The 24,456-nt window shown below is 42.5% G+C and overlaps 1 protein-coding gene across 2 annotated transcripts in view; it reads right to left on the reverse strand.

The window, feature by feature from the left end:
• Positions 1–545: 545 nt before the first annotated feature.
• PTPRU (protein tyrosine phosphatase receptor type U) overlaps positions 546–24,456 on the reverse strand; it is an 870,052-nt gene continuing 846,141 nt past the window's right edge. For both annotated transcript variants that reach the window (XM_078682521.1, XM_078682520.1), the window contains one exon: positions 546–6,356. In XM_078682521.1, coding sequence (XP_078538647.1) covers positions 6,294–6,356 — 63 coding nt within the window. In that variant the 3' untranslated portion in view covers positions 546–6,293. The remainder of the gene's footprint in view (positions 6,357–24,456) is intronic.

The raw sequence follows: 24,456 nt of genomic DNA on the forward strand, positions 1-24,456 counted from the left end.
GAAGAGGGGCGGGTTCAAGCCCTGCTACTAGAAACATAAAATCTCGCCAGCAAGACTGCGCAAACGCAGCCTACGCAGGCCGAGACCTAAAAAGACCCAAACTTCAATCAATGGTCCCCTATATATGGCTAATGGAATACCACCGAATACACGCCTGCAATTGCAACCCTTGTCCCCTGCTGGAAGCCGGGTGAGCAGCGAAACAACGCTGGTCCTGTTGTTTCTACCAGCGTGCTAAGCTTGGCGCACTCGATGACCCTGTGCCTCAGACATTTGCGTGCGCCTCTGTTGGGCTTTCTCCACCTGGCTGAATTCAGGATTTATAAAGGCGTCCGGCAATGTGGTCATTCATTGCTGCTCTTACTCCCCTCGTATCCCAAGAAAGCTATTCTTAAAAGCCCCCTCAATCAAGGTCGATGGGTTCCCTGCGTCAATGGACTGCGAGTCTGCAGCGCCGATGACGCATCCACCCTGCTATGTCCACTAATGGCGGCTCACTTTGTATTCCAGATCTGTTTCCCTTTTGTTCATAAGCAGACACAATCTTCTTTTAATGTATCGTTCTTTTATTTCCAAAAAAAGCACCACCGCATCTTTAATACTGATAAACATTATCCATATTAAGAACAGCATATATATTTATGCATAGACAGACAGGCGTGTCTATACATAAACATATACATATATGAACATGTATGCATAGATCGCAACACATACATGCATATATGCATATATAAATATACACCTTATGTACATCCCCGATTATACAACATAGTCTCTCTCACTCACTCGAGGAGATAAACATTTGAGCACTTTATGTTCAATTTACAGTTTGATATGACATATGTACATAGGCCCTACTCATCTCAAAGTAGCACTTCTTTGTGTATGTGGCCGGCAGACCACACACTGAAGGTTGACTCAGCCCCTTTCATGTGTTCAGCAAGAGCATCACAACATTAGGCTTCCGTGTGGCCCAAAAACATTTGCCTATGTCGACTGGCAGTACACCATTGTGTTTCACACTCAAATTCTGGCATATCAGATCTTGCAGAAGGTTGTCCCTAGTACCCCACTACTCAAACCCCCCACCCACAGGTTCTCAGATACACCCAGCGCTGGTGGACAGGTTTGCCTATGGTACTATATTTAGCAATTCCCCCACACCTCTCTGTTGAAGCACACCAACACTAGCAGGTACAAATCACCCACTACTCTCTTTATTATTCCCCCCTAAACAGTGCTGGAATGCACCCCAATGCAAGCAGTCGGGGGTTGCCTAGTGTGCCCTATCTATGAATCCCTCACGAACAGTCCTGGTAATATCACCCGAATGGTTGCACACAGGGTTGCCTGGTGTTCGATATCTCTGATTTCCAAAAACATTATACACACTGCGAGTGACTTCACCCTCATGCTAGTGTACAGGATTGTTTGGTAGCCCATGACTATTAAATATTGCACATACAACACATTTAATCTGAACTGTCCTACCGGGCAGGATCGTCGTCGTGTTGCGTATCAGTGAGACACCAGTGCTAGCGGGCAGGAACTGCTGGTTCCATTGGGTGGAATCCACCACTCAGAGCTCTTGGGATCCACCTACAGTCCCACCACTGTTTTGTGGCTCCCACATATTCACTGATTCACCCTCAATCCTTTTTTCCTGAGGTTACCTGTTGCTCTCTTGCAGCCACTCTTCATGAATATATTAGCTGGTACCCCCTGATTATTGTCTTTGATGGCACTCCGTCTGCCATAGCCAACAACGGGCTGAACCTTGGGGAGGTTCGACCAAGTATTACTCTCATCCCGACTTGAACTTACATAATACATAACTGTGATATGCTTTATGTAGAACATAGAACACCTAAGAATCTTTGAGTGTTAAAGAAACATGCAGGTAATCTTCCCTCTTAAAAGGCAGGACACCACTTCTCTGAGCTTGGTGACCTTCACCTCGCAGAGCACCTCTCTTTGACTCAGTATAATCCTAAGATTTTGTGTGCAATGGGCAATTGTACCACTTTGTTCGCCATAAGTTGGCAGGGTATGCTCAGACGTGAGTCCCTTGCTCACTTTGCCACTGGTTTCAAGCAAGCCGGGCTGAAGACGGCTGAAATGCCAGAAACCGGTCCTCGGAAGCTTGTTTCCAGTCCAGTTAAGGCATGGCTTGGCAGTTCGGGCTGGACTGTTCCCATAAGGCACAGGGTCAGACTGATTTGCATATGGCCATGTCTGAACTGGGGTGGCAGAGTGGGCTAAAGAACGGTGATGGATTAAACCCAGATCTGTTGACTGGGTGTGAGTGTTTGATTGGCTCAGATGCTCCGTCCATCACCACCCCCTTTTGTACCAATTGTGATTGAGAACCATAGAGAGCAGGGACCAGATTTATCAAAATTTCACACAACACAGCAGGACAACTTGCTGCGCTGCGTAACAGGAAGAGAGCAGGAATGCACCCTATCTATTTAGATACAATGCATTCCTGTTCTCTCCCTGCGCTGGTGCACCGAGTGCAACCTAGCGCACATTCTGGCACCATTGCCCCATGGAGCAAGGATGCCTGCGTAACTGGCAGGATTGTGTGTGTGCAAGAAGGGACACCTTCCTGCACAAAAACAATCCTTACAGGCATTTTCCTATTTCTATGTGTGCTGCAGAATGCAGCACAAGTAGAAAGAGGAAATAAACAGAAATTAATATATTTCTCCTTGTTACGCCTCTGGTGGGAAGACACACCATTTTGACTCAATACCAGGTTTAATGCCCTTAAACATCTGGGATTGCATCAAAATCCATAGGTGGAGGCGTAGGAACACGCATGCTCCACCCATGGAACGCCTTCCTAACGTACAGTAACGCAAGGCAGCGATTTACTCTACCTTGTATTACTCTGGATGTACTAAGCCACGCAAGATGGCTTTGCGTGGCTAAGTAAATCCTACTTAAGCCCTTGCATTGCCTTGCGCAACATTAAGAGCGGTGCAACGGCGTAGTAAATCTGTCCCCAGATTCTTTTAATTGACAGTTATTGCCGCAAATATAGAAGGGGAAAATGTGGTTTAAGGCTGCATTGGCTCACTGGGGAAGACATGGGGTCTAATCCTATCTTCTCGACGTAGCAAAATTATGTGATCTAGCCAAATTCTTTTGATCGCCCTGTGCTAAATTTCATTAAAAGTAGGATAACATAAAACAAGCCAATAAACCAGTATTGGGCATTATGTAAAAAGCTGGACATTTCCCTATATGTATAAGTAGTTTAAAAATATAAGTAGCTGGTCATGTCTCTCTGAATGGATGCCCAGTTGGAGAGGAACTATTTTCCATTCGATGCAGTAAAAATGCTTAGTTGAAAGAACTAGCAGTTTCTAAGGTATAAAGAGAATTACATAGCTCACAGCTGGGATTAAAAACAAAAGCAGGAATAGTGGGCATATTTGGTATCAGTTATCTGTTCATTGATTGCGAATTGCTTGAGTTCATGAACAATTTAATATAAGAAGATAGTGGATCCATTCTATTGGTCAGGAGTTCACACGTCGCGGGTGTGTCTGTCTCGGGCCCATTTTGAAAGATTCTCTCTCTTTAGACTTCCATTGCAGCACCATCTTGATTGCCTGCTCTACTGACATCGCTCTCACTTTCCTATACTGTGGTAACCTGTTATGGCTGAGACTACTTCTCCATCTACAACCAGATCAGGGGAAGTCGAGGAGAAAGACTATAGGGGTACCAGCAAGGGTAGGGTGTCTACAGATTGCACCAACAAACATCAAAGGGTGGAGTGGCACCAAATATTGTCTTTGCATAGAGTGCCAAATATCCTTCAAGAAGCCCTCTATGCCATTAGGAAAGTAATTGAGGCAAACCTTGGCCCATTGTAGTGTGACACAGTAGTCGCATTGTATTAGCACTGTTTGCGATTAGCACAGCATAAACACCTTACTCAAATGAGTGCACTGTAGTACTGCCAAACTCAACGGCGGCTTCTAATAGACAGCCAGAGGCACAGACACACGTTTGGTGGACAGCAGTGGAAGATTTCTAGGTCAGTGGTTGCACTACAGAAACACATCCTGATACTTGTGCTACTGACTGTCGCTTCTATGAACATTACCTCGTAACGGCATTCTCATTAAAGATGGTGTTATATTTACCCCATGCTCTCACGCCTTAGAGCACACTAGCATTATACACGATTACTCATAGGGAATGCTGATGCAGATTACCAGCCACAGAGAGGGATTCTGTGAAGCCAAGTGATCTTAATGCACCAATCATTCTATGGAAACAGAAGCCACAAAACATCAAGATATTTTTTCTCTATCTTGCAAATCTTTGTCTGTGAACTGTGAAGAGGGACGAATCTCTCAAAAATACGGGGCAGCTAAATCTGTGCCAGGAACTATTTGGAGCATCAAGATTCGTTCAATGGTCCAGCTTTCATATAGAGAAATCCTAGTTGTCCTACAAATGTTTTAGTCTCCACATATTCCAACAGGTCCGAGGATACTTCTCACCTTAAAAGGTGATTTTTCATCCCGTGTGAATTCTTTTGGTAAGCTCAGCTCCCTGTCTTGCTCCGGTGTGACCAGCAATCGACACACGCAACAAAGGGATGTTGAGTGGAAACACAGAGCATCTACCATCTGGGTGTTCTTTGTAGTCTGATGGGAACATCTCCTCTACCTGCACCAGACGCCTATCTGCCCTCCTGACAAGGCACAGGGACCTTGCAGGTACACTGCTTCCTATCGAAGAATGTTAGTGCCGAATGTTTGTCCATTTCTACATTAATACACACTGCCCACATCCTCTTAGCTGCATCTCAAAGCCCCCTTTTTCAATGAACTTCACAGCCTCTCCTCATCGTGTGCTTACATGACGCTTTCTTTGTACATGCCTCCATTTCTGTCTGAGCTTAACTTTCCAGATCATTGAAGAAGCAGCAATTAAAGAGAGAAGGCATTCTAGATTTGGCCAATACTTCCACCCTCCATTCACAAAACAGTTCATTTGAAAACACGAAGTAAGGGTTCAGAGGTTGTAAAGACATACTACATCACGTTCAACTATGCATGGACTTTTCACCTCAAAAACCTTGGCAATACGTGGCCCGCCAAAACGTCCCCATTGGCAATCACAAAAAAGACGTACAAGTCCCAGAATACATTGCAGCACAGGCCACCATGGATGGCGGTGTTGGACCAATCACATCCCTAGTGGTTGAGCTATGTGAGAACTCTATTGGCTGATTTGTAAACCACTGTCACTTTATTTGGCACTATAGTGCCAGCCGTGCCCCATCTACTACAGCATCTAAAGTGCTTGCAGCAGAGAGCGAGCCCTGGTACGTGTTAGTATGAAAGCAAGACTGTGGTGAGAAGTGGAGGAAGGCTGTTACATGTACCATGCAACAATAAGTCCAAAGGTGACTGTTGAATGTCTGAAGACAGGCCCAGCATGTTGTGCCGCAAGGTATAGGGACCTTTTAGGATGCTGACATCATAAGGTGACTGGGCGACTGTGGTAGTCCCAAAAGCAAAATATCCCACTCCCCAGCTGGGACTTCTAGAAACCGGTCAGAAAACTGAAGAAAGGTATACTGCTGTTGAACATCTGCCCATCTTAAGTGTCTCTGAGATGAAACAATGGCTCCTGAAAAACTTTGCAAGCCCCGTCTCATTTTGAACACCGATCTCAAATGCATTTGGCTCGAAGAATGGTCTCTGGACCCCCAACAATGCAAACGTGCTTTCTAGCTGTGAGGGACCAACTGAAGGGAAAGTAAGGACATGCCAGCTGCCCCACTGCCCAGATACATCCAAGGGAGATTTCAAAGCCACAGCTGATATAAGGAACTTTGGAAGGAATTCTTGGGGTTCTGCATGAATACATTCCAAGCAGAAACCAGAAAACCGAAGAAAAGTTAAAATGCAAAATACAGTTACAATGGGGAGTGATGATCATGGAATAGCTGTTTTTTTGGCAGGGGGTATGGATTTGTTGCACAGAAGCCACCAAGACGAGCTTACATTCCCCAACAGAAATGAGCACAAGCCACTGCGTTGTGCAGGTAAAAGACAGCCCGAGGCATGGAGCTTGCAACCTTCGGCCACCCAGCAGCCATTTTCTTCTTTCAGCTTTTGGGGGCTGTATGAGAGTTCTCCTTTCTTGGCGTGTGTAACGGGTGGCGCTGAGTCACAGTTCAAATGCAACCAAGAAGGTCGCCGCGTCCTTTCAAAGCAAGTGCCATCATCCACCACATCCCATTTGGCAAAGTGCTATCTGGCATCCAACGCCTCCAGGTACTCCAACGCGGCCTCGTAGCAGAAGCGATACTGCTCCTGGTGGTGGGAGAGGGAAAGGGAAAGAGACAAGAAAAGCTTTAAACACAATAATGGCCAAGGGTAGAAAGTTCAGAGAGGGCATGATACCTCAGAGAAAAGTAGAGAGAGAAAAAGATAGTGAGGCACTATGGCGAAGCCACAGCAGCAAGGCAAAAGGACAGGGTAGTACTGGAATCAAAGACACACAGAAATACAAATAACAAAAAAAAACAATTATACAATAATACAGACAGACTACAGCACTGAACCGGTTTGTGAATGTAACACTTTAACATTTTAACAGACACCTGCATGTGAACGAAAGTTTATTAAAAAACTGTATTCGTGACAGCCACGTTCATTTAGTTTTTTTGCTCTTCTTCACGGTTGGATGGAATCCAGAAGCAGATATGTTCTTTAAACTAAAGAGATGCTGTGGCTTTCAGGTTTTTAAAATCATCTCTGGTGCACTCTACCCTCTACCCAATGAAGCCTCTTCAAGTCAAACTCTCTGTAGTTTCCACAATTGCAATACTTTTTATTCCCTAACAGGAGAAGAACAAATGCTAGTGAGGACTGCTGGGAAGGGCTTCTGATGGGGTGGGGAGGTGGTGGTTCAAGGACTGGTTAAGCCCGAATCCCTATGACTGGGAATTGTCATTACTTTAACCTCCGGCTCAAACATCTTCCCGACAAGTATGGACAGATTTCATAGGGTGAGCCCACCAGGTGAAAGAGAGACCAAATGTAGGATAAATGGTCAACCTTATTCATTGCATTGGACATCCTGGCCTATTATTTACCGAGAGGGAGTGTGAAGCAAGTAATGTCTCTGGAAGACTGATGAGCCACCCATGTAGCCGGTTTACTTTCTACTTTACTTTAGTTTGCACTCTTTGCACACCCAAAGGCAACTCAGCAGTTAGTGGGCTGTGAGTAGCTAAAAGCAGGAGAAAGGGTCAACAAGCTGATGTTATTGGGGGGAAACGGCCACTACAACGAGGCCGTTTCAACGAAAACTTTAACCACGCATGCATTACAACGCATGCGTGGTTACAACGACAGCCTTTACCACGCATACTTTTACTACGAGGTACATAGTAAAGGCATGTGTGGTAAAGGGTACATATAAAAAAGGGGGGTTGGGGGGCTTCCCCCCCCAAAAAAACACTCACCTTTAGACGTGATAATCGGCATCGCAGAGGAAGGAAACGGACGTTTTTTTTAACTTGTGACGTCACCACGCTAAAATACGTGGAAAAAGATAGGCGTGAAAATAGCATTCCGTTGTAACCCATGCGTGGTAAAGGCATGCGTTACAACGGAGTTCGTTGAAAAAACATACAACCTTATTGGGTCTTGGCATGTGTGAAGTCTTTTGTGCTCGACATTGACTTTTATGTGTCCATGTTTTCTTAATGAGCAGAGCAACAGTACAGGGTGGACACTCCTAGTGTAAGGAATGATGGGCAAGAAGGTTGGTGATACTCTCTGATCTCCTCGAAAAGGTAATGAGACTAAGAACCACTTTTTGTAAACAACACAACACCATGGCATCTTCAATTGAAGAGCATCTCTTTCGATGGCCATATTAGAAGTGATGTCAAAGCTAATGTTCTTAAAACCTTACTCATTTGATTGACAAAACCAATAACGACTTTTTAAACTGGTCAAAGCTTCAACTCTCCCTCTGGGGTAGGGTGCAAACAATAAAAACACAGGTGGTACCATGATTCAACTATGCTTTCAGCATGCTTCCCCTGCCCTTTCCAAAATCTACAATTCAATACGGAGACAAAGTCATCAAAGACTATGTATGGGGGTCACAACAGCTGTGTCAAAACTGCAGACACTTCTGGAGGCCTCAGACTCCCCCATGTGAACCTGCACTATAAAGCTCATCACTTAGCACACTTTGGATACTTCTTTTCCACACAACTTGAGACTCCGGACTGGTTAAGCATAAAAAGGCATCTGAAAGGTAACACCAACGGCATTGCACGGGTGTACACGTGACGTCACTGTCTTTGGGATCCCCTGCTTTAAGAACCTGAACTTATAGGAGTCAGTGCTTACAAACATCTATGAATGAATGGCTTCTGAGACTGGCATAGATTTGGAACAATGCAGCACATCTCATTAAGGTCAGGCAATGTTTTGGAAAGAGTGGTCTGACCAAGGGATACATCAGCTTGACCAACTGTTAGATGGCAACAACATTAAAACTATTCAAACACTAGAAATGGAATTCCAAATTGAAAAGGAGCAAATATGAAAATACACATTAAGCACTGTCTACGTTTGAAACGCAATTCTGTATCATTACCATTATGCGACTCTCCTATAAATGTATAATTGAAACGTTGGAGCACTTTCAAAGGTGTTGTCTCTGAATTGCACCCCTCTTTGACAGAGCAAATTCACTCAAAGCCCCTACATAAACCACTGAAGGACAGATGGCAGACTACCGTAGCCAATGCCGGACTGGGAACCACACCTGGCCCTGGCAAAGTGCTTGGCCGGCCCCCCCTGCTGCAAAATGGCCCTGTAACAAAAACGGCCCCCAGGTATCTAAAACCAGCCCCCACCCATGCGGCGCACAGGGGGATTGCCCGGTGCCCACTGAATGCACTGATAAAGCCAGGTCCTCTCTTCGAGCAGATCATGACAGTGCACAGCAAGAAGCTAGACTAACTTCCAGTTTCTTTAAAATATTGCATGATTGGCACTGGTCGCCTCAGAAACTTCGGCAAGCTAACATGGCTACTTCATCATATTGTAGGTGCTGCAGGGAACCAGATGAGGCTATGGTTCATTTGCCATGGTACTATTCCACTCTAGGAACAATTTGGCAGAAAGTTACAAGCACAATGAATGCCAACAGAACTAAAGCTTAACACTTTTCTATGAAGCTGGTTCTAGTATGATACATCGTAAATGTCCAGTTTGACTCGCCACCTTCAGCAATGGCTAGATACAGCTATTGCATTAGCAAAATGTATTTCCGATGAAGCTGGAATCAGTTTTCCCTGATGCCTTGTGAAAATTGGCTATAAGATATGTTAACAACAGCATCGCACAAACACATATGGGCATATTAACTAAGCAAAGTTGCTGTGCTGCATTGTGTGAAAGGGAGATAACAGAAATGCCCCATGTTTACATTTTTGGTCATATGCGAACACTGATCATGCAGGCCCGTCATGGATTTAAGGTTAGATTAGACGAGGAGAAAGGGAAAGGTCATGAATGTGACGTATTTAGCATTGCACTTCCAGGCCTGCGACTCTACTATTGGGTGACCCAGCTGTTGGTGATAAATGATTGGTCCTTTGTCGACCAAAGGGAGCTCTCCTATTGACAGACCAAAGGGTACACCCATGGGGCTTAGTGCGACAACTGTATGGTTTGGAAAGGGGCTTGAACCTCCCAGAACCCATGGCTGTGGTGATCCAGATCTGGAAACAGGCATGGACGGGATGACCTTAGAGACACCACTATGGGAGTCCAGCATGATAACAGCACTGCACAGAGTGGCAGAGTACTGACAAAGGGATAACCTGGGTATTACAAAACTTGGGGACCTGAAGAGCACAGAGAAATGGTTGGCATTTGCAGAATTACAATAAAATACGACCTATCCCAGGGTCAGTTCATAAGCTTCATGAAAATCTGGTCAATACTTCATACCAGATAGACTGGCAACAAGACCCCGCTGGAGTATAGGGTGCTGGGAACATCCTTGCACAGACATGCTATATCCTTAAAATACTCTACACTACTGGCGCACTGTCAATCCTCCCTGCAGACACCAAGAGAGAAATGGGAAAAGGACCCTTGCAAGATAAAGATCATGTCCGAGGGTCACATCTTGATACGCTGGGGAAGTAGCTATCCGGGCAGAATTTTGGCTGATGGTAGTGTTGGGTCTTTGATATCAAGAAGGCAGGATTTCTTGTGAGTGCCTGAATGTGGAAGCATGCATTCAGAATATCGGCCCACCTATTCACAAGGTCATAGACAATTTCAGCAAGGAACTGATTAAGAAGATCAATGCTTAGGTTGGTCTTCACCACCCTACCAACCCACAGGCACAACAATAAACTGTAGAAATCCTGCACATTTTGTTCTCTACAGCGCAAAAGAGGAGTTAGGTCCTTGGTGGGGCTGAGAGAGGGCTGGACCGTTATACAACATACAAACCAAAGGATGCCCCCTTCTCACACTACTTGCAATATGACTTACTCTACAACCGAATACACAAATTCGTTGAATCCGGTTTGGTATGTTTATTTATACCTTCTATTCATTTTGGTTTTTTAGAAAAAAGTTTTTGGGATTAGCCAAGAAGAATACACATATCAGGAGTTATTTACATTCATAATCCATTTACGCAATACATATAACATTACCATATACAAAACATATATATACAATTGACGCAAAAAAACTTTTTTTCAAAAACATCCAACTATACAACACATAATCATTTTGGAATTTACACAAAGCAATAAATCAATTGTTGAGTTCCAAGTCCTAAACAGAAACTTATTTCGTAACAAGAGCTACAATGTCCATTTCATTCAATCAACATGGGCATAGAATGCGATCCTTGGCTCTTGGTAGATATGCCGACGCGTTTCAAGTTCGGGTCGAAAGTACCCAAACCATCATCAGGGCTCTGTTAATTATCTGTTAAGGATGCAGAAAAACATGAAGTTTTAATGACCCTTCACTTACTTCAGTCCCCTGCTATCTCGTTTGGACAAGTTATCTGATTACCTGCAATATTCTGAGGGTGAATGCTGATGGCTGTTGTTACTTCCTGCACTCCTATCTTCAATTACGGAGGAGTATCTAGGGATCAATAACATAATTTCCTTATTTATACTCTGTGTGTATCAACTGATAGAACATCTTTTACCGCTCTATCTAATCAATATTGGAAATTGAAAAAATTCATACCTCCGTCCACGCGGGCTGGCGCTACCGGAGGAGTTGGTGAAATTTTCTGTCTCAGCTTGTCTTTTCTTTCCTGATTATAAAAGCACATTTGTCTTACAGCTACATTCTGGGTTATGTTTAACGTATTGCGTTGGTATATACTCGCTAAGCGACCCCTACCTTAAAATTCTTCCGCTTTCGCGCCGAAGCCAAACTGTTTTCTCTATTTTTGGACAAACCGGTCCTTCTCACCTAGTTCGAAAAAACGGCAATTAGGTCCATTGTTTATGTACCTTTGCGATATTTACAAGCACCAGTACTTTGTGTTTGCCCCCATATCTAGGTCAGATGTGCCTACCTGTTTCTTCTTCAGTCGGTGATAACAGTGGTCGAGCCCTTTGCTCCAAGCTCCCCGCCGGGACTCGGTTAACGACCAACTGCTCTGACAACAAAAACCAAGAGTGCGCGGTGAATTATAAACCGCGTTCCCTGCTTGCTGCACCTGCACCAGAAACTAGCGCTTTCTCGGTCGCAACATACCTAATTCACTCAGTTTGCTCCGCTCGGTAGGACCAGTGTGGCTTGCTTCTGACTGTGAGCGCCATTTTGAATTCATCAAAACAAACACGTGTGATGCATTGTGGGAATCGTAGTTGTAAAGTGACCAAGCTACATGGAAAAGATATTCTCACTCATTTCGATCTTTCTTCAAGTCTTATTGGAGTTCATACTTAGAGCTGGAACATCTGCAATACAGCCCCAAAACAGTAATTTTGTCAAAAATGAATTTTAAAAGCATACATCGTTCCCCACAATGCATCATCTACGCATCAGTTGTGCGAAATAATTCTGAATTACTAACGGCAGTTCTAATGTCAGAACTTTTTGTTTTGGTAGAGCTCACTGTATAATTTAGTTTATTTACTCCACAACGCCATTCTAGGTACAACTTAATACCATAAACCAAAGCATCTACGATGGAGCAGTATGACAAAAAGACTCAAATTCTTGACAGTTCTGACATGCTATTCAATCCTGTCAGTGTACAGTTAAATTTTAAAATCAAATATGCTTCCTTTTCAAGGAGCATCTTGTCAATATCGGCAGAGCGCTGCACGTTAATCATAGTGTGTAGTACTGACCATTTAAAGTCGTTCTCATTATGGGACATTTCCACAAAGTGCTCGACCATAGGGGCAGTGAGTACCTTTTTTTTAATTCTGGACCTATGTTGGCCTATGCGGAGGTTGACCTGTTGGTTTGTCTTGCCGATGTAGATTCTACTACAAGGGCAAATGACTACGTAGATTACGTTTCTTGTTTTGCAGTTGGAAAAAACCAGGTGCTTCCATTTCACTCCCTGGTGTTGGAATTCAATTCCTCCGCATAGGCCAACATAGGTCCAGAATTTAAAAAAAGGTACTCACTGCCCCTATGGTCGAGCACTTTGTGGAAATGTCCCATAATGAGAACGACTTTAAATGGTCAGTACTACACACTATGAATAACGTGCAGCGCTCTGCCGATATTGACAAGATGCTCCTTGAAAAGGAAGCATATTTGATTTTAAAATTTAACTGTACACTGACAGGATTGAATAGCATGTCAGAACTGTCAAGAATTTGAGTCTTTTTGTCATACTGCTCCATCGTAGATGCTTTGGTTTATGGTATTAAGTTGTACATAGAATGGCGTTGTGGAGTAAATAAACTAAATTATACAGTGAGCTCTACCAAAACAAAAAGTTCTGACATTAGAACTGCCGTTAGTAATTCAGAATTATTTCGCACAACTGATGCGTAGATGATGCATTGTGGGGAACGATGTATGCTTTTAAAATTCATTTTTGACAAAATTACTGTTTTGGGGCTGTATTGCAGATGTTCCAGCTCTAAGTATGAACTCCAATAAGACTTGAAGAAAGATCGAAATGAGTGAGAATATCTTTTCCATGTAGCTTGGTCACTTTACAACTACGATTCCCACAATGCATCACACGTGTTTGTTTTGATGAATTCAAAATGGCGCTCACAGTCAGAAGCGCGTAGCGAGGAAGCAAGCCACACTGGTCCTACCGAGCGGAGCAAACTGAGTGAATTAGGTATGTTGCGACCGAGAAAGCGCTAGTTTCTGGTGCAGGTGCAGCAAGCAGGGAACGCGGTTTATAATTCACCGCGCACTCTTGGTTTTTGTTGTCAGAGCAGTTGGTCGTTAACCGAGTCCCGGCGGGGAGCTTGGAGCAAAGGGCTCGACCACTGTTATCACCGACTGAAGAAGAAACAGGTAGGCACATCTGACCTAGATATGGGGGCAAACACAAAGTACTGGCGCTTGTAAATATCGCAAAGGTACATAAACAATGGACCTAATTTCTGTTTTTTCGAACTAGGTGAGAAGGACCGGTTTGTCCAAAAATAGAGACAACAGTTTGGCTTCGGCACGAAAGCGGAAGAATTTTAAGGTAGGGGTCGCTTAGCGAGTATATACCAACGCAGTACGTTAAACATAAACCAGAATGTAGCTGTAAGACAAATGTGCTTTTATAATCAGGAAAGAAAAGACAAGCTGAGACAGAAAATTTCACCAACTCCTCCGGTAGCGCCAGCCCGCGTGGACGGAGGTATGAATTTTTCCAATTTCCAATATTGATTAGATAGAACGGTAAAAGATGTTCTATCAGTTGATACGCACAGAGTATAAATAAAGAAATTATGTTATTGATCCCTAGATACTCCTCCGTAATTGAAGATAGGAGTGCAGGAAGTATCAACAGCCATCAGCATTCACCCTCAGAATATTGCAGGTAATCAGATAACGTGTCCAAACGAGATAGCAGGGGACTGAAGTAAGTGAAGGGTCATTAAAACTTCATGTTTTTCTGCATCCTTAACAGATAATTAACAGAGCCCTGATGACGGTTTGGGTACTTTCGACCCGAACTTGAAACGCGTCGGCATATCTACCAAGAGCCAAGGATCGCATTCTATGCCCATGTTGATTGAATGAAATGGACATTGTAGCTCTTGTTACGAAATACGTTTCTGTTTAGGACTTGGAACTCAACAATTGATTTATTGCTTTGTGTAAATTCCAAAATGATTATGTGTTGTATAGTTGGATGTTTTTGAAAAAAAATTTGTTTGCGTCAGTTGTATATATATGTTTTGTATATGGTAATGTTATATGTATTGTGTAAATGGATTATGAATGTAAATAACTCCTGATATGTGTATTCTTCTTGGCTAATCCCAAAAACTTTTTTCTAAAAAAACAAAATGAATAGAAGGTATAAATAAACATACCAAACCGGATTCAACGAATTTGTGTATTCGGTTGTAGAGTAAGTCATATTGCAAGTAGTGTGAGAAGGGGGCATCCTTTGGTGTGTACATTTTGTTCTCTACAGCAGTCCTCTGGAGAGAGATGTCGGGGGTATTTCTGAAGCAGAAGAGACGGTATCAAAGTAAGGAAAGAGCTTCTTTGATGATGTTTGTACCTAGAGATGGTGGACAAACAATGTCCACTGGTGGAGGAAGTGGGAAAATCTACCACCTGCAGTGGATGCACACTGTTGTAGGAACACACTTGAAGGAGACAAGGTTCGCTCAAGGAGGCCAAGCCCACTCATTTTTGGGGTCTTTGATTATTACGCAGTCGGGCTGATGGCTGGAGCAACTAAGGGCTTCTCCGATTGAGAGAAAAGCTTCTGAAGTAAACTGATCTGTAGTGTAACTCCTATTTTCCCAATAGGCTCTGCGCATTGGAATAGTACCTACAGCAGTAAAGGCCTAGGCCAGACGTTAACTAGGTCTACTACTGTCGATGCTAGACTTAATTTTTGGGTTTGCCAGCTAAGCTCAGAGTTCGCTAGAAACTTTCTCGAATGTTCAAGGAAGGATTAACTCCCCTGATTAGACAAGAAGGGATTTAGTTTCTGACAACCATAGAACATGACAACTTTGCTCTCCCCTAATCAAGAGTCAATCGCAAGAGTCGTGTGAGCACAAGGCAATTATTTTACTCAGTCAGTACGTGCATTCTTAGTCTCATCAGAATGTAGAGAAAAGGAAGAGACGGGCGTGTTCAATAAAAGATGTTATTTATTGATCAGTCTCTTTTCTCGTACGAGAGAAATGGATCGATATTATTGCAATACTTATAGTTAAGTAAAGTGCATACATTAAAAGCAATAGTATAAAATAATACTGTAAAAACATTGATATGGTTTCTGAGCCATATGATGTTTTAAAATGATTAAAATATATTTACATACACATATACATTTGACTAAACGTGCTCAACTGGTGTTTCTAAATACGCCTACCCCGTGTACCTGACCTAAGTCTAATACGTGGGCGGGAATAGAAAGTTACAGTTTAAGTTAAGTTTGTTTTTGCCAAGTGAATAACTAAAGAATTCTCTAGGAGGGGTTATTCAGTTCTGTACCTGGAATTTAGGATGAATGAGGAATGGTATCTCTTTCTCTGCTCTCGATATTCCAGGCTGCCTGCGAGGGCTACCCGGAAGCGCCGGTGCTGGGTCTCTCGGCTTGAGATAGCAGCGCGTCTCTCAGCGCGTCAGGAAGGCGGGGCTGCTGCCTGCGGGGTCTGCTTCTGCTCTCGGCTTCGGCAAGTATGGCTGCTCCGTCTTGTCACCACGCGTGTGTTTGCATAGGGCAAGGTCGGCAATATTTATACCTTAAAGGTGCCGGGATTGACGTAAGGATGGACATAGGTACGTCAATAAAGATGTCATACGACTTGCTCGTTAGCACATTCTTTACTAAAGTTCTCTGTGAAATCAAAACAATGGCCGCACGGATTATCCAGGTTGTCATAGGTTTGATTTGTTATGAGAACGTCGTATGCCTTATCAGGGGCTGGAGGAATGTCGCTTGTCTAATTAGATCTCAAGCGTTATGACCTAATCAGATAACACGTTCCTGTGCCGTAGTGTGACTGCGTCAGATAACGGTATCTGCATCATGGGGGATTTCTTGCCTCATGGGCTGACTGTTAGTTAACTAGCTAGGTAGTTTAACCAGAATAGGGTCAGGAATAGGGGGATCGATTCAGAACCTATAGAAATACACGACACCCACTCCACGCTAACTATGGTCATATCTACTAATCTATGCATAGTATAACATAGTACAACATACTATAGAGTATAGTGTATACCTTACCACCCCAAAATACATAAATGCATTTTGAAATTTTCAAATATACTGAAAAATTGCAGTCATATATATTGTATGCACTTAAGCTATGAATTAAATGCAAAAGTAAACACGCATTGTTATGCATTATTGCTTGTTGGTATATGAGAAATACACATGAAATGGCTCTTAATATGGCTATACAGAAAAAAAGTCGAAACCATTTCATCACATAAAATATATTGTGAACATACCAGCGGGCAGCTAAAGTCTATATAAAGTCTATAAAGTATCTAAAAAAATAGAAATCTTAGTTCTCTAGGAATAGTTTCTTACTTTAAGCAGAAGGTCAGTGTCCCGGGGAAAAATATATAGAAAAATATTTTAAGGGCTTGCTGAAAAAGGTTGCTGTCCGTGAACTGGATTGTAATTGTTCATGTGACTTTATTTTTTAAAAGTTGAAGGCCGAATTCAGGGAACGCCGTGTGCGAGTTTACTCAAAAGTCTCTATTTCTGTTCCGGAGAGAACATCATATCATTCAGGCTTTCGAAAAAACTGTCAACAGCTTCATGGGAAAGTTCCACTAAGTCGGAAATAGGGGTAACCATGCATTCATGCGCATGATTGTCTGCATTGACATTCTGATTTGCATTGCTGACAGAAGGTCGTACCTGTTCGATGTTGCTTTCATCTTGAACTTCACTACTCTTCAATCGCAGTGGTGAAGATTCCAGGAATGCCGTCATCAGAATTGGCAGCCTTTGAGGGCAGCACAAAGCGTGAACCTTGGTAGGAACCAGCAGTGTATCTGCATCCACCGGCGCATCCGATTGTAGCGTCAGACAGGTGTCTAACACGCATTCTTCTCCGCATAGCAGACACCTTAGTACAGGTAAAACACACCTTTGCCACATTGGTCGAAATGATAGAAACCAAGTCATGTTTAGGTCTCTAAGCCGGGAGAGTCCCAGGATTTTTGATATCCGGTCCCGGTATCCAATGGCTAGGATCGTATCTTCCATTGTCGTGAGAGTTTGTTCTGTGACATGGGTTGCCATAACGAAAAATAAGGACTAGGAATAGGATTCCTGCAATTAGTCCCAGGATCAGGGGAAGTCCGCCAAAAATCGAATGGACGAAATCTGGAAAAATACCCAGTATGGCTTTGAATGGTGTTAATGCCATCGAAAATACTGTCTTAAATACCTTTGAGACCCCTGTGGTATCAGAAATATTTAAGATTTCGCTCAGGATTTCCGCGAAATGTACGGGGGAATTAGTTGATAATAATGTATGTATCTCTGCAGTCGTCCTTGCGACTTGTAGATCATACGTTTCTTTTGATGACGTGAGCCTTGTAGGCGTCTGAAGAAGCACTGTTTTCATTCTGCTTAAAGTGTCTATTCGAATAGAAGTAATTTTCAAACCGGGCCATGCCCTTGCCTCCCTGTCTAGAAAGGAGCTGGGGAACAAAGAACGTCCACAGCACTTGACCTTCGCCGTCGTAGTGACGAGATAAGGAGTCCCGGGCATAAGACTACAACATCTGCGGTCTACAATAAGAATGTAACTCCCATTACAGAGTCTTTGAAAGAATGGTTCTATTTCAGTTGCAGGTGCGCCTTGCTGGTGACATGAAAGGTTGTATGAATTCCCTTCACAGGCTCCGTGCAAACTAATACCGTTACACAGAAGCGTGCCGCTTAGTGACATAGCACAATTGTTGCCACTAAGAAACACTTTCTGTCCTTTGTTACTGACACATGCATGTGAATAGGGCAGGTTCCAAGTTGTTTTAAGGTACCCCTTTCCCAATTTCTCGTACATGCCAGCCTGTATATATTTTTGGCAGTATTGAAACCTGAAGGTTGAGATTGGAATATTTATGATTCCGTGGATTATCCATTCACTGACAGGTCGTTCTGACATTGTCAACGGTAATCTTTCTAGTTTTTCAATGCTCAAGATTGTATAATCAGCACCCTTCTGCGCCATACCGATTTGTCTATCAGTAAGGTTAAAGATTTGGAATAGTGACGTTGTGTTGATTAAACGCCAAGGCACGTAGCCTGAACGCAGATTTTGTAACGTCCAGCCAAGCTGTACAATAGAACGCAATTGTGACTGACCATGTTGTAATAACAGTAAGTCTTGCGATAATATATCGATTGCTGAAGACACAATGCTGTCCAATGAAAAAATTCTGGAGGACAGAGTCATTAACCCATTGTCCACTACAGAAAGTGATTTTTCCAAATTAATACGATCAATTTCACGTATTCTCTCTGCTGTCTCAATTTGAGTAACCTTCCAGGCCTCATTGTATGCTGCATATACAGAGGCTGCTATGAAACGCTTTTGACGCTGTTTGCGTGGTCCCATTATGAAATCACGCAAGTCAGCACCATCAGTAAGTAAAGTTAGGTGTTGCTTAATTTCAGGCAGTGTGGAAGACTGTAGCCATTGAAGGCATAATTTGCCCACACTGTAGGTTGTTATTATCCCTGGGTGATGTCTTTGGGGATATCTAGGGTCTGGCCTGGTCATTTTGAAACCCTGTGTTTTATTCAGGAATCTATCTTGACAGTTATTTGTATCTGTGGGCCAGATCAACCATTGTTTCCAATCAGGATGTGTTCTGTTTTGGTTAAGTATATGGTTTATGTCTATTCCTTCATCTGTATCAGAGTTATTGCTAAACATTGTTGGCTTTGGAATAGACGGGTTATTTAAATCTTTGATTTTGGCTAAGCCAAGACAGTTGGTTTGTTGAACAGTGTCATTTAAAAATATCATTTGTTCTGGGATCATGCAGGCTCTAAACAAAGCTTCTATACCCTGTACTTGCCATTCTTTTGTACCCCAAACACTTTTCAAATCAACATTTTTGTCCCAATAATCGAATCCAAAAGTATTCATTTTTTCAAAGAATGAATCAGAATAAATCAATTTTGTGTTGGTTATCATGGTTTCGGTCCCTGTCTTGTTTGACAATTTATAATAAAATGTTTCAGCATTACTAGTGTTAAAACCTTGAAAGTATGAATATTTGTCATAAACGGTTCTAGAGCTCCCTTTTGGAGGTGTAGCACAATGTTCCCATTGATTAAAATTTAAAACATTTCTAGGTTGTGCAGATTTATGCAAGAAATGGTTACCATAGTGGTTATAGCAATACATACTATCATAATTTGTAGAACCTTGCAAATAATCATGTTTTGTAAATTTAGCAGACATTACTAAGTCAGACATCATATTGTTTATACTTTCAAAGTCCCAATCATCAGCAAATGAGTTTGGTTTTGCAAAGTCACTCAAAGAGATCTTAATTTGGTGTGGATATTTCAGGATCTCGACCGGACCATAAATTTCATAGTCAGTGTTGTCCCAGGCTACCCCACCAGGTATTGGAATTGCTGTGAATTTGGCTGAAGAAAGTTCTGAAGAAAGTTCTCTTTTCTCGACGTGTGAAGATGTGTGTGGTTTGAGGACCAAGTTGATGTTCTGACTTGCTGTGTCCATTTTAGCATATTTTCCCTCAATGAAGCGTCCCAAAGTAAATACCATGATGAGCCAAAGTATGAGGATAAATGCACCAAAACCCACCCAAAATTCAATCCATGGAGAAATCAGATATGTTTCTTTTAGTTGTTTCAAAAGTTCCTTCGCTTTGTCTTTAAAGGATTTTGATGATGGCTGTGTCTTTTGTTCGCTGAAGCCGTCCGAGGAATCATCGAAGTTGATGAAGTAACCAGATGCAGTTCTATCAATTGTTCCAATTGGTTCAGGATTTTTGTTTTTTGCATTTTCACTTGGTACTTCAGTATAGATTGGTGTCTCTCTGCTAAATGTCTTTATTTGGGTTTTCAGAGGTCTAAGTTCTATTGCATTGTTGCATAGTCCTTGTTGTTCTTCTGTAGGCGTTTCGAATGTGATGAGCCTCTTTGTTAGGACCTCTGTACTGGTAGCAAACCTTGGTGTTCTGCTACTTATTGGGAGCCCACTTGGCCTACTGTTTGTTATCGGCCACATGTTGTGGTTTTACCAGGTCGATGGATACAACTCGGTTCTCCTTTTTTCCAGCAAGTGGCGGTAGTACAACTGATCTTGTCCCGTTGACAGACAAGACAGGAACTGCTTTTCTGTAAGAAGGCCCAAATTCCTTCTTTACCGCGATCTTCTCCCTGACTAGATCCCCGATTTTTGGAATCCAGACAGGTCTTGCTGGGACAGGTGGTGATTCTTCAGTGGTTGTTGGCTGTTGTTTCAACTGTATGTTGCTCAGGTCTTTTCTTGTTTTGTTTAAGTCCTGCAAAATAGCCAAACGGTCTTTGACATCAAAGCTTTTTTCTGTTACCACTGAAGTCTGACTATCAAGGTCAGAGATCAACATCCTAGTTCCGAATAATAATTCGTACGGACTGAATCCCTTCAGAGAATTTCTTGGCAAGTTATTTAGACTACGTTGGACACTTATTAGATGTTTGACCCACCCAGCTCCCGAACCTAATATCCTTTCTATTATAGATTGCTTTCTGTCTTGGTTTTTTCTTTACACCATCCCATACCCTCAGGAAGGAAGTGAGAAGATTCCCGCTGGGCTGTGCTCATTTGGCCATTCTTCCCCCCCCCAGGCTGGATTGCCTGAGAAAAAGAAAAAAAAATGGTCGAACGTAGCATGCTCTTAGCGTATATGCCATTTAGACTCGCAAATCTTGTATAACAGTCCGGACGTCAGCTGAGTGCTGTGGATCTACATTATAAGTGGGAACTAGCCTGTATATGTTAACAGTCCGGACGTCAGCTGAGTGCTGTGGATCTACATTATAAGTGGGAACTAGCCTGTATATGTTAATCGCAAGCCATTCTTTTTGCTGGTAATATTATCTGCCTTGATACGACGAGGTATTAAACTGCTTCTCTCCCCACTGCGATCTCTGTTGCAGTTTGGGCAGTTTTTTACAAAGATGGTAAGATGGAGGCTCATGCCTGGCCACCAGTACCGTGATTGTAAATCTTCCAGAGAATCTTTTCATTTAAGGTGTCTGTGACCCTCGCCCATGTGTGCGTCTGCGATTAACAAGTTTCTCCTGTCCATGTTTGGAATCACTCTATCCCCCACTCCAGGGATTCGAGCAAAAGGGACGGAGTTTGCATCGATTATGTATGTATAATTGAGTGGATAGTTGATCGGTAACGCTGAGCAGTCGCCTTTTGATGACGTTTTCACCGCCAGCAATGTTTCACCGTCAATGTATTTTAATGTACGCTTTTTTCGATCTACGGGAGCCGATTTAGTGGCTGCCGCTGCGGCTGTCTCAGCCAATGAATTCCCCACAACGTGAACGCCATCACGTTGATGACTCAGTGAGTGAGTCACGTGAGTCTTTGGTAGTTCTTTCTTCAAAAGAGCTACTTGTTCCCAGAGAAGTCTCTGCTTTATTGGTGCATCTGTGTCATCTTTGTAACCGTTCTGAATCCATGTCTGCAAATCCTTGTTATATGCTTTTACGCAGAAATATGAATCTGACACTATAAGTGTCGGGAATTCGCGATCCGCATTATCTAGCGCCATTTTCAAAGCTATTATTTCAGTTTGCAGTTCTGAATTAGTTTCTACTGAGTGTGATTTTGTTAATAGAGGTCTTAGTTTACCTCCGCGCCACACTTCTTTTGTGATCTCACATGTGGGATTGTATGCATGTTCTCCCCAAACGGAGGGTTGAGCATGTCCGTCTGTATAGATTACACAGGCGTAATGTCGTAGAGGCAGAATGTCGATTGGCAGAGGGTACGTCTTTTCATATTTTAGATTTTTTAATTCTTCTAGTTCTGGATCAAAGAAGTAGTATACTTTGTCCGTTGTGATTGAATTTACCCATTGTAACCATTCTGGATCCAATGTTGTTGTTGGTAAATTACACGGTGTTGTTAATGCCTCAAAGGCTGATTCAGCTGTTCTGACTGTGATATGTCTACCGTCAGCTATGTCTTTTTCTCTAGCTATTGCGGTTTGAACTGCTTGAACAATTTTTCCTTTGTTGCTGAATCTCTGTTCAGCTTTTGTGTACAAGTGTGATCTGAATGCAATTGGTACCTTTTCTCCCTCATTAGAGGTCAGGTATGTGAATCCGCATCTCCCTGGGATGACTCGGATCACAAGGTTGCGTGTATTATCACGTGTTTCTAATTTTGTCTTAATTAGCATGTCTGTTTGTAAGGATCTCAAAATGTCTGTGTGTGTTTGAGTCCAACTTGATCTTTTAAAATCTGGTTTAATTAGATCGTAAAGGGGTTTGACCCTTTCTGCGTAATTTGCAATGTAAGTTCTTCCGAAATTTAGGAAGCCTAGAATTGACTGTAGGTTTTTTAGTGTTTTAGGAGCTTGGATTACGGCACATTTCTCTAGGAAATTGTCTGCCAGGCTTTTGCCTTCACTTGATAACTCATATCCTAAGAATAGGACTGTCAGATGGGCAATTCTGGATTTTTTGAAGTTGAATTTGTAACCCTCTGCAGCGAAACCAAGTATTATGGTGTTCACTCTTTTCAAGTGAGTTTCCAAGTCATAATCTGTTAAGTAAATGTCATCGACATAAGATAATGCTTCATCATCATATAGTTGTAGTAATTCTGTTACTCTTGCTGAGAATACCCCCGGGCTGTTCTTGTACCCCTGGGCTAACCGACAGAATTGTTTTTGAGTGCCATTTACTGAGAAAGCTGTTAAATATCTGCTCTCTGGTGCTATGTTTTGACAAAAGAATCCATTGGAGATGTCCAAGGTTGTTTTGTATTTTTTGCGCACTATGTTATTCATTAGTGCAGCACTGTGTGAATTTTGCACTGCAAAAGTTTTGCAAAATGTGTTAAGGTGTCGGTAATCCAAAACTAGACGATATGAATTGTCTGGTTTGGAGACCGGAAACAAAGGATTGTTCATTTGTGAGGTGCAAGTTTCAATCACCCCCTGGTATTCTAGCTGATCTAGTATTTCATTTACTTGTTTTTTAGCTTCTTGCTTAATTGGGTACTGCCTTTGTGCAGTTGGTTGTGATTTTAACTGGACTTTGTGAGGAGGAGAATCCTCATCCCATCCTACATGATTTTTATATAAAGCAGGTGCTAAGGCCACTGCCCACTTTCTAGCAAGTGTGTATTTTTTATGAATCGGGATTTGATTCGAGAAGGCAGGCATAATTACTTCTTCGCCATGAGGGCACTCCCTGACAAACTCTGGTGGCCAGTCTTTTTCAGCTAAAAGGATGTCATAACCCTTTGAGAGGTTATCCCAAAATAGTCCCCTTATTTTCCTAGTCTTATCTCCCTCTATACGTAATGTTATCTCGTATATTTTGTGGGGCTTGCTAACTCTGGTATCTGCAGTTTCCACTTGAAGGTATTCATTCGTGTCCACTGTCTCCAGATGATTCATAAGGACTTTGCGAGCTATGCTCACCTCTGCTGCGCTGTCTAGCATTGTCTGAGCCCACTCTCCGTTTTTCAGTTGTGTCCTCAGTATTCTCGGCATTGTTAACTACCTTGATACTGGCTACCTTCTTTTTTGGAAATTGTGATTTCTTTTTCAGTTGAGCAGGTTCCTTGTCTTTGGACTTGGCGTGCTCTTCTGATCGTCCTCTTCTTTCCGATTTCTGCGAGGAATTCTGAAAAGATTGAGAGGGACGTGTATCAATGTCTTGATATCTATCAGGTTTTTTAATATTATCCCTATTTCTAAGGTTATATCTATTCCCAGAGGGTTCACTCTGGGGTGACCTTTGTCTCGGGTTTGGAGATTTCTCTCTTCGCCTAGGAGACCTTCCTCTGGACTGGAATTTCTTTTCTTTAGGATTGGATTGTTTGTTTCCATCCCAGTTCTTTTTTGGTGAATTGTTATTATTATTAAAAAACATTTTTTCTGGACTTGTAGTCAGTTGCGGTTTTACTGGTATTCCACCTAGACTATCTCTGCCTAGTTCTTCATAGGATTTTTCTATGATTCTGGCAATTTCAGC

The sequence above is a fragment of the Lissotriton helveticus genome, chromosome 3_1, assembly GCF_964261635.1.
Source record: "Lissotriton helveticus chromosome 3_1, aLisHel1.1, whole genome shotgun sequence".
Taxonomy (NCBI): domain Eukaryota; kingdom Metazoa; phylum Chordata; class Amphibia; order Caudata; family Salamandridae; genus Lissotriton; species Lissotriton helveticus.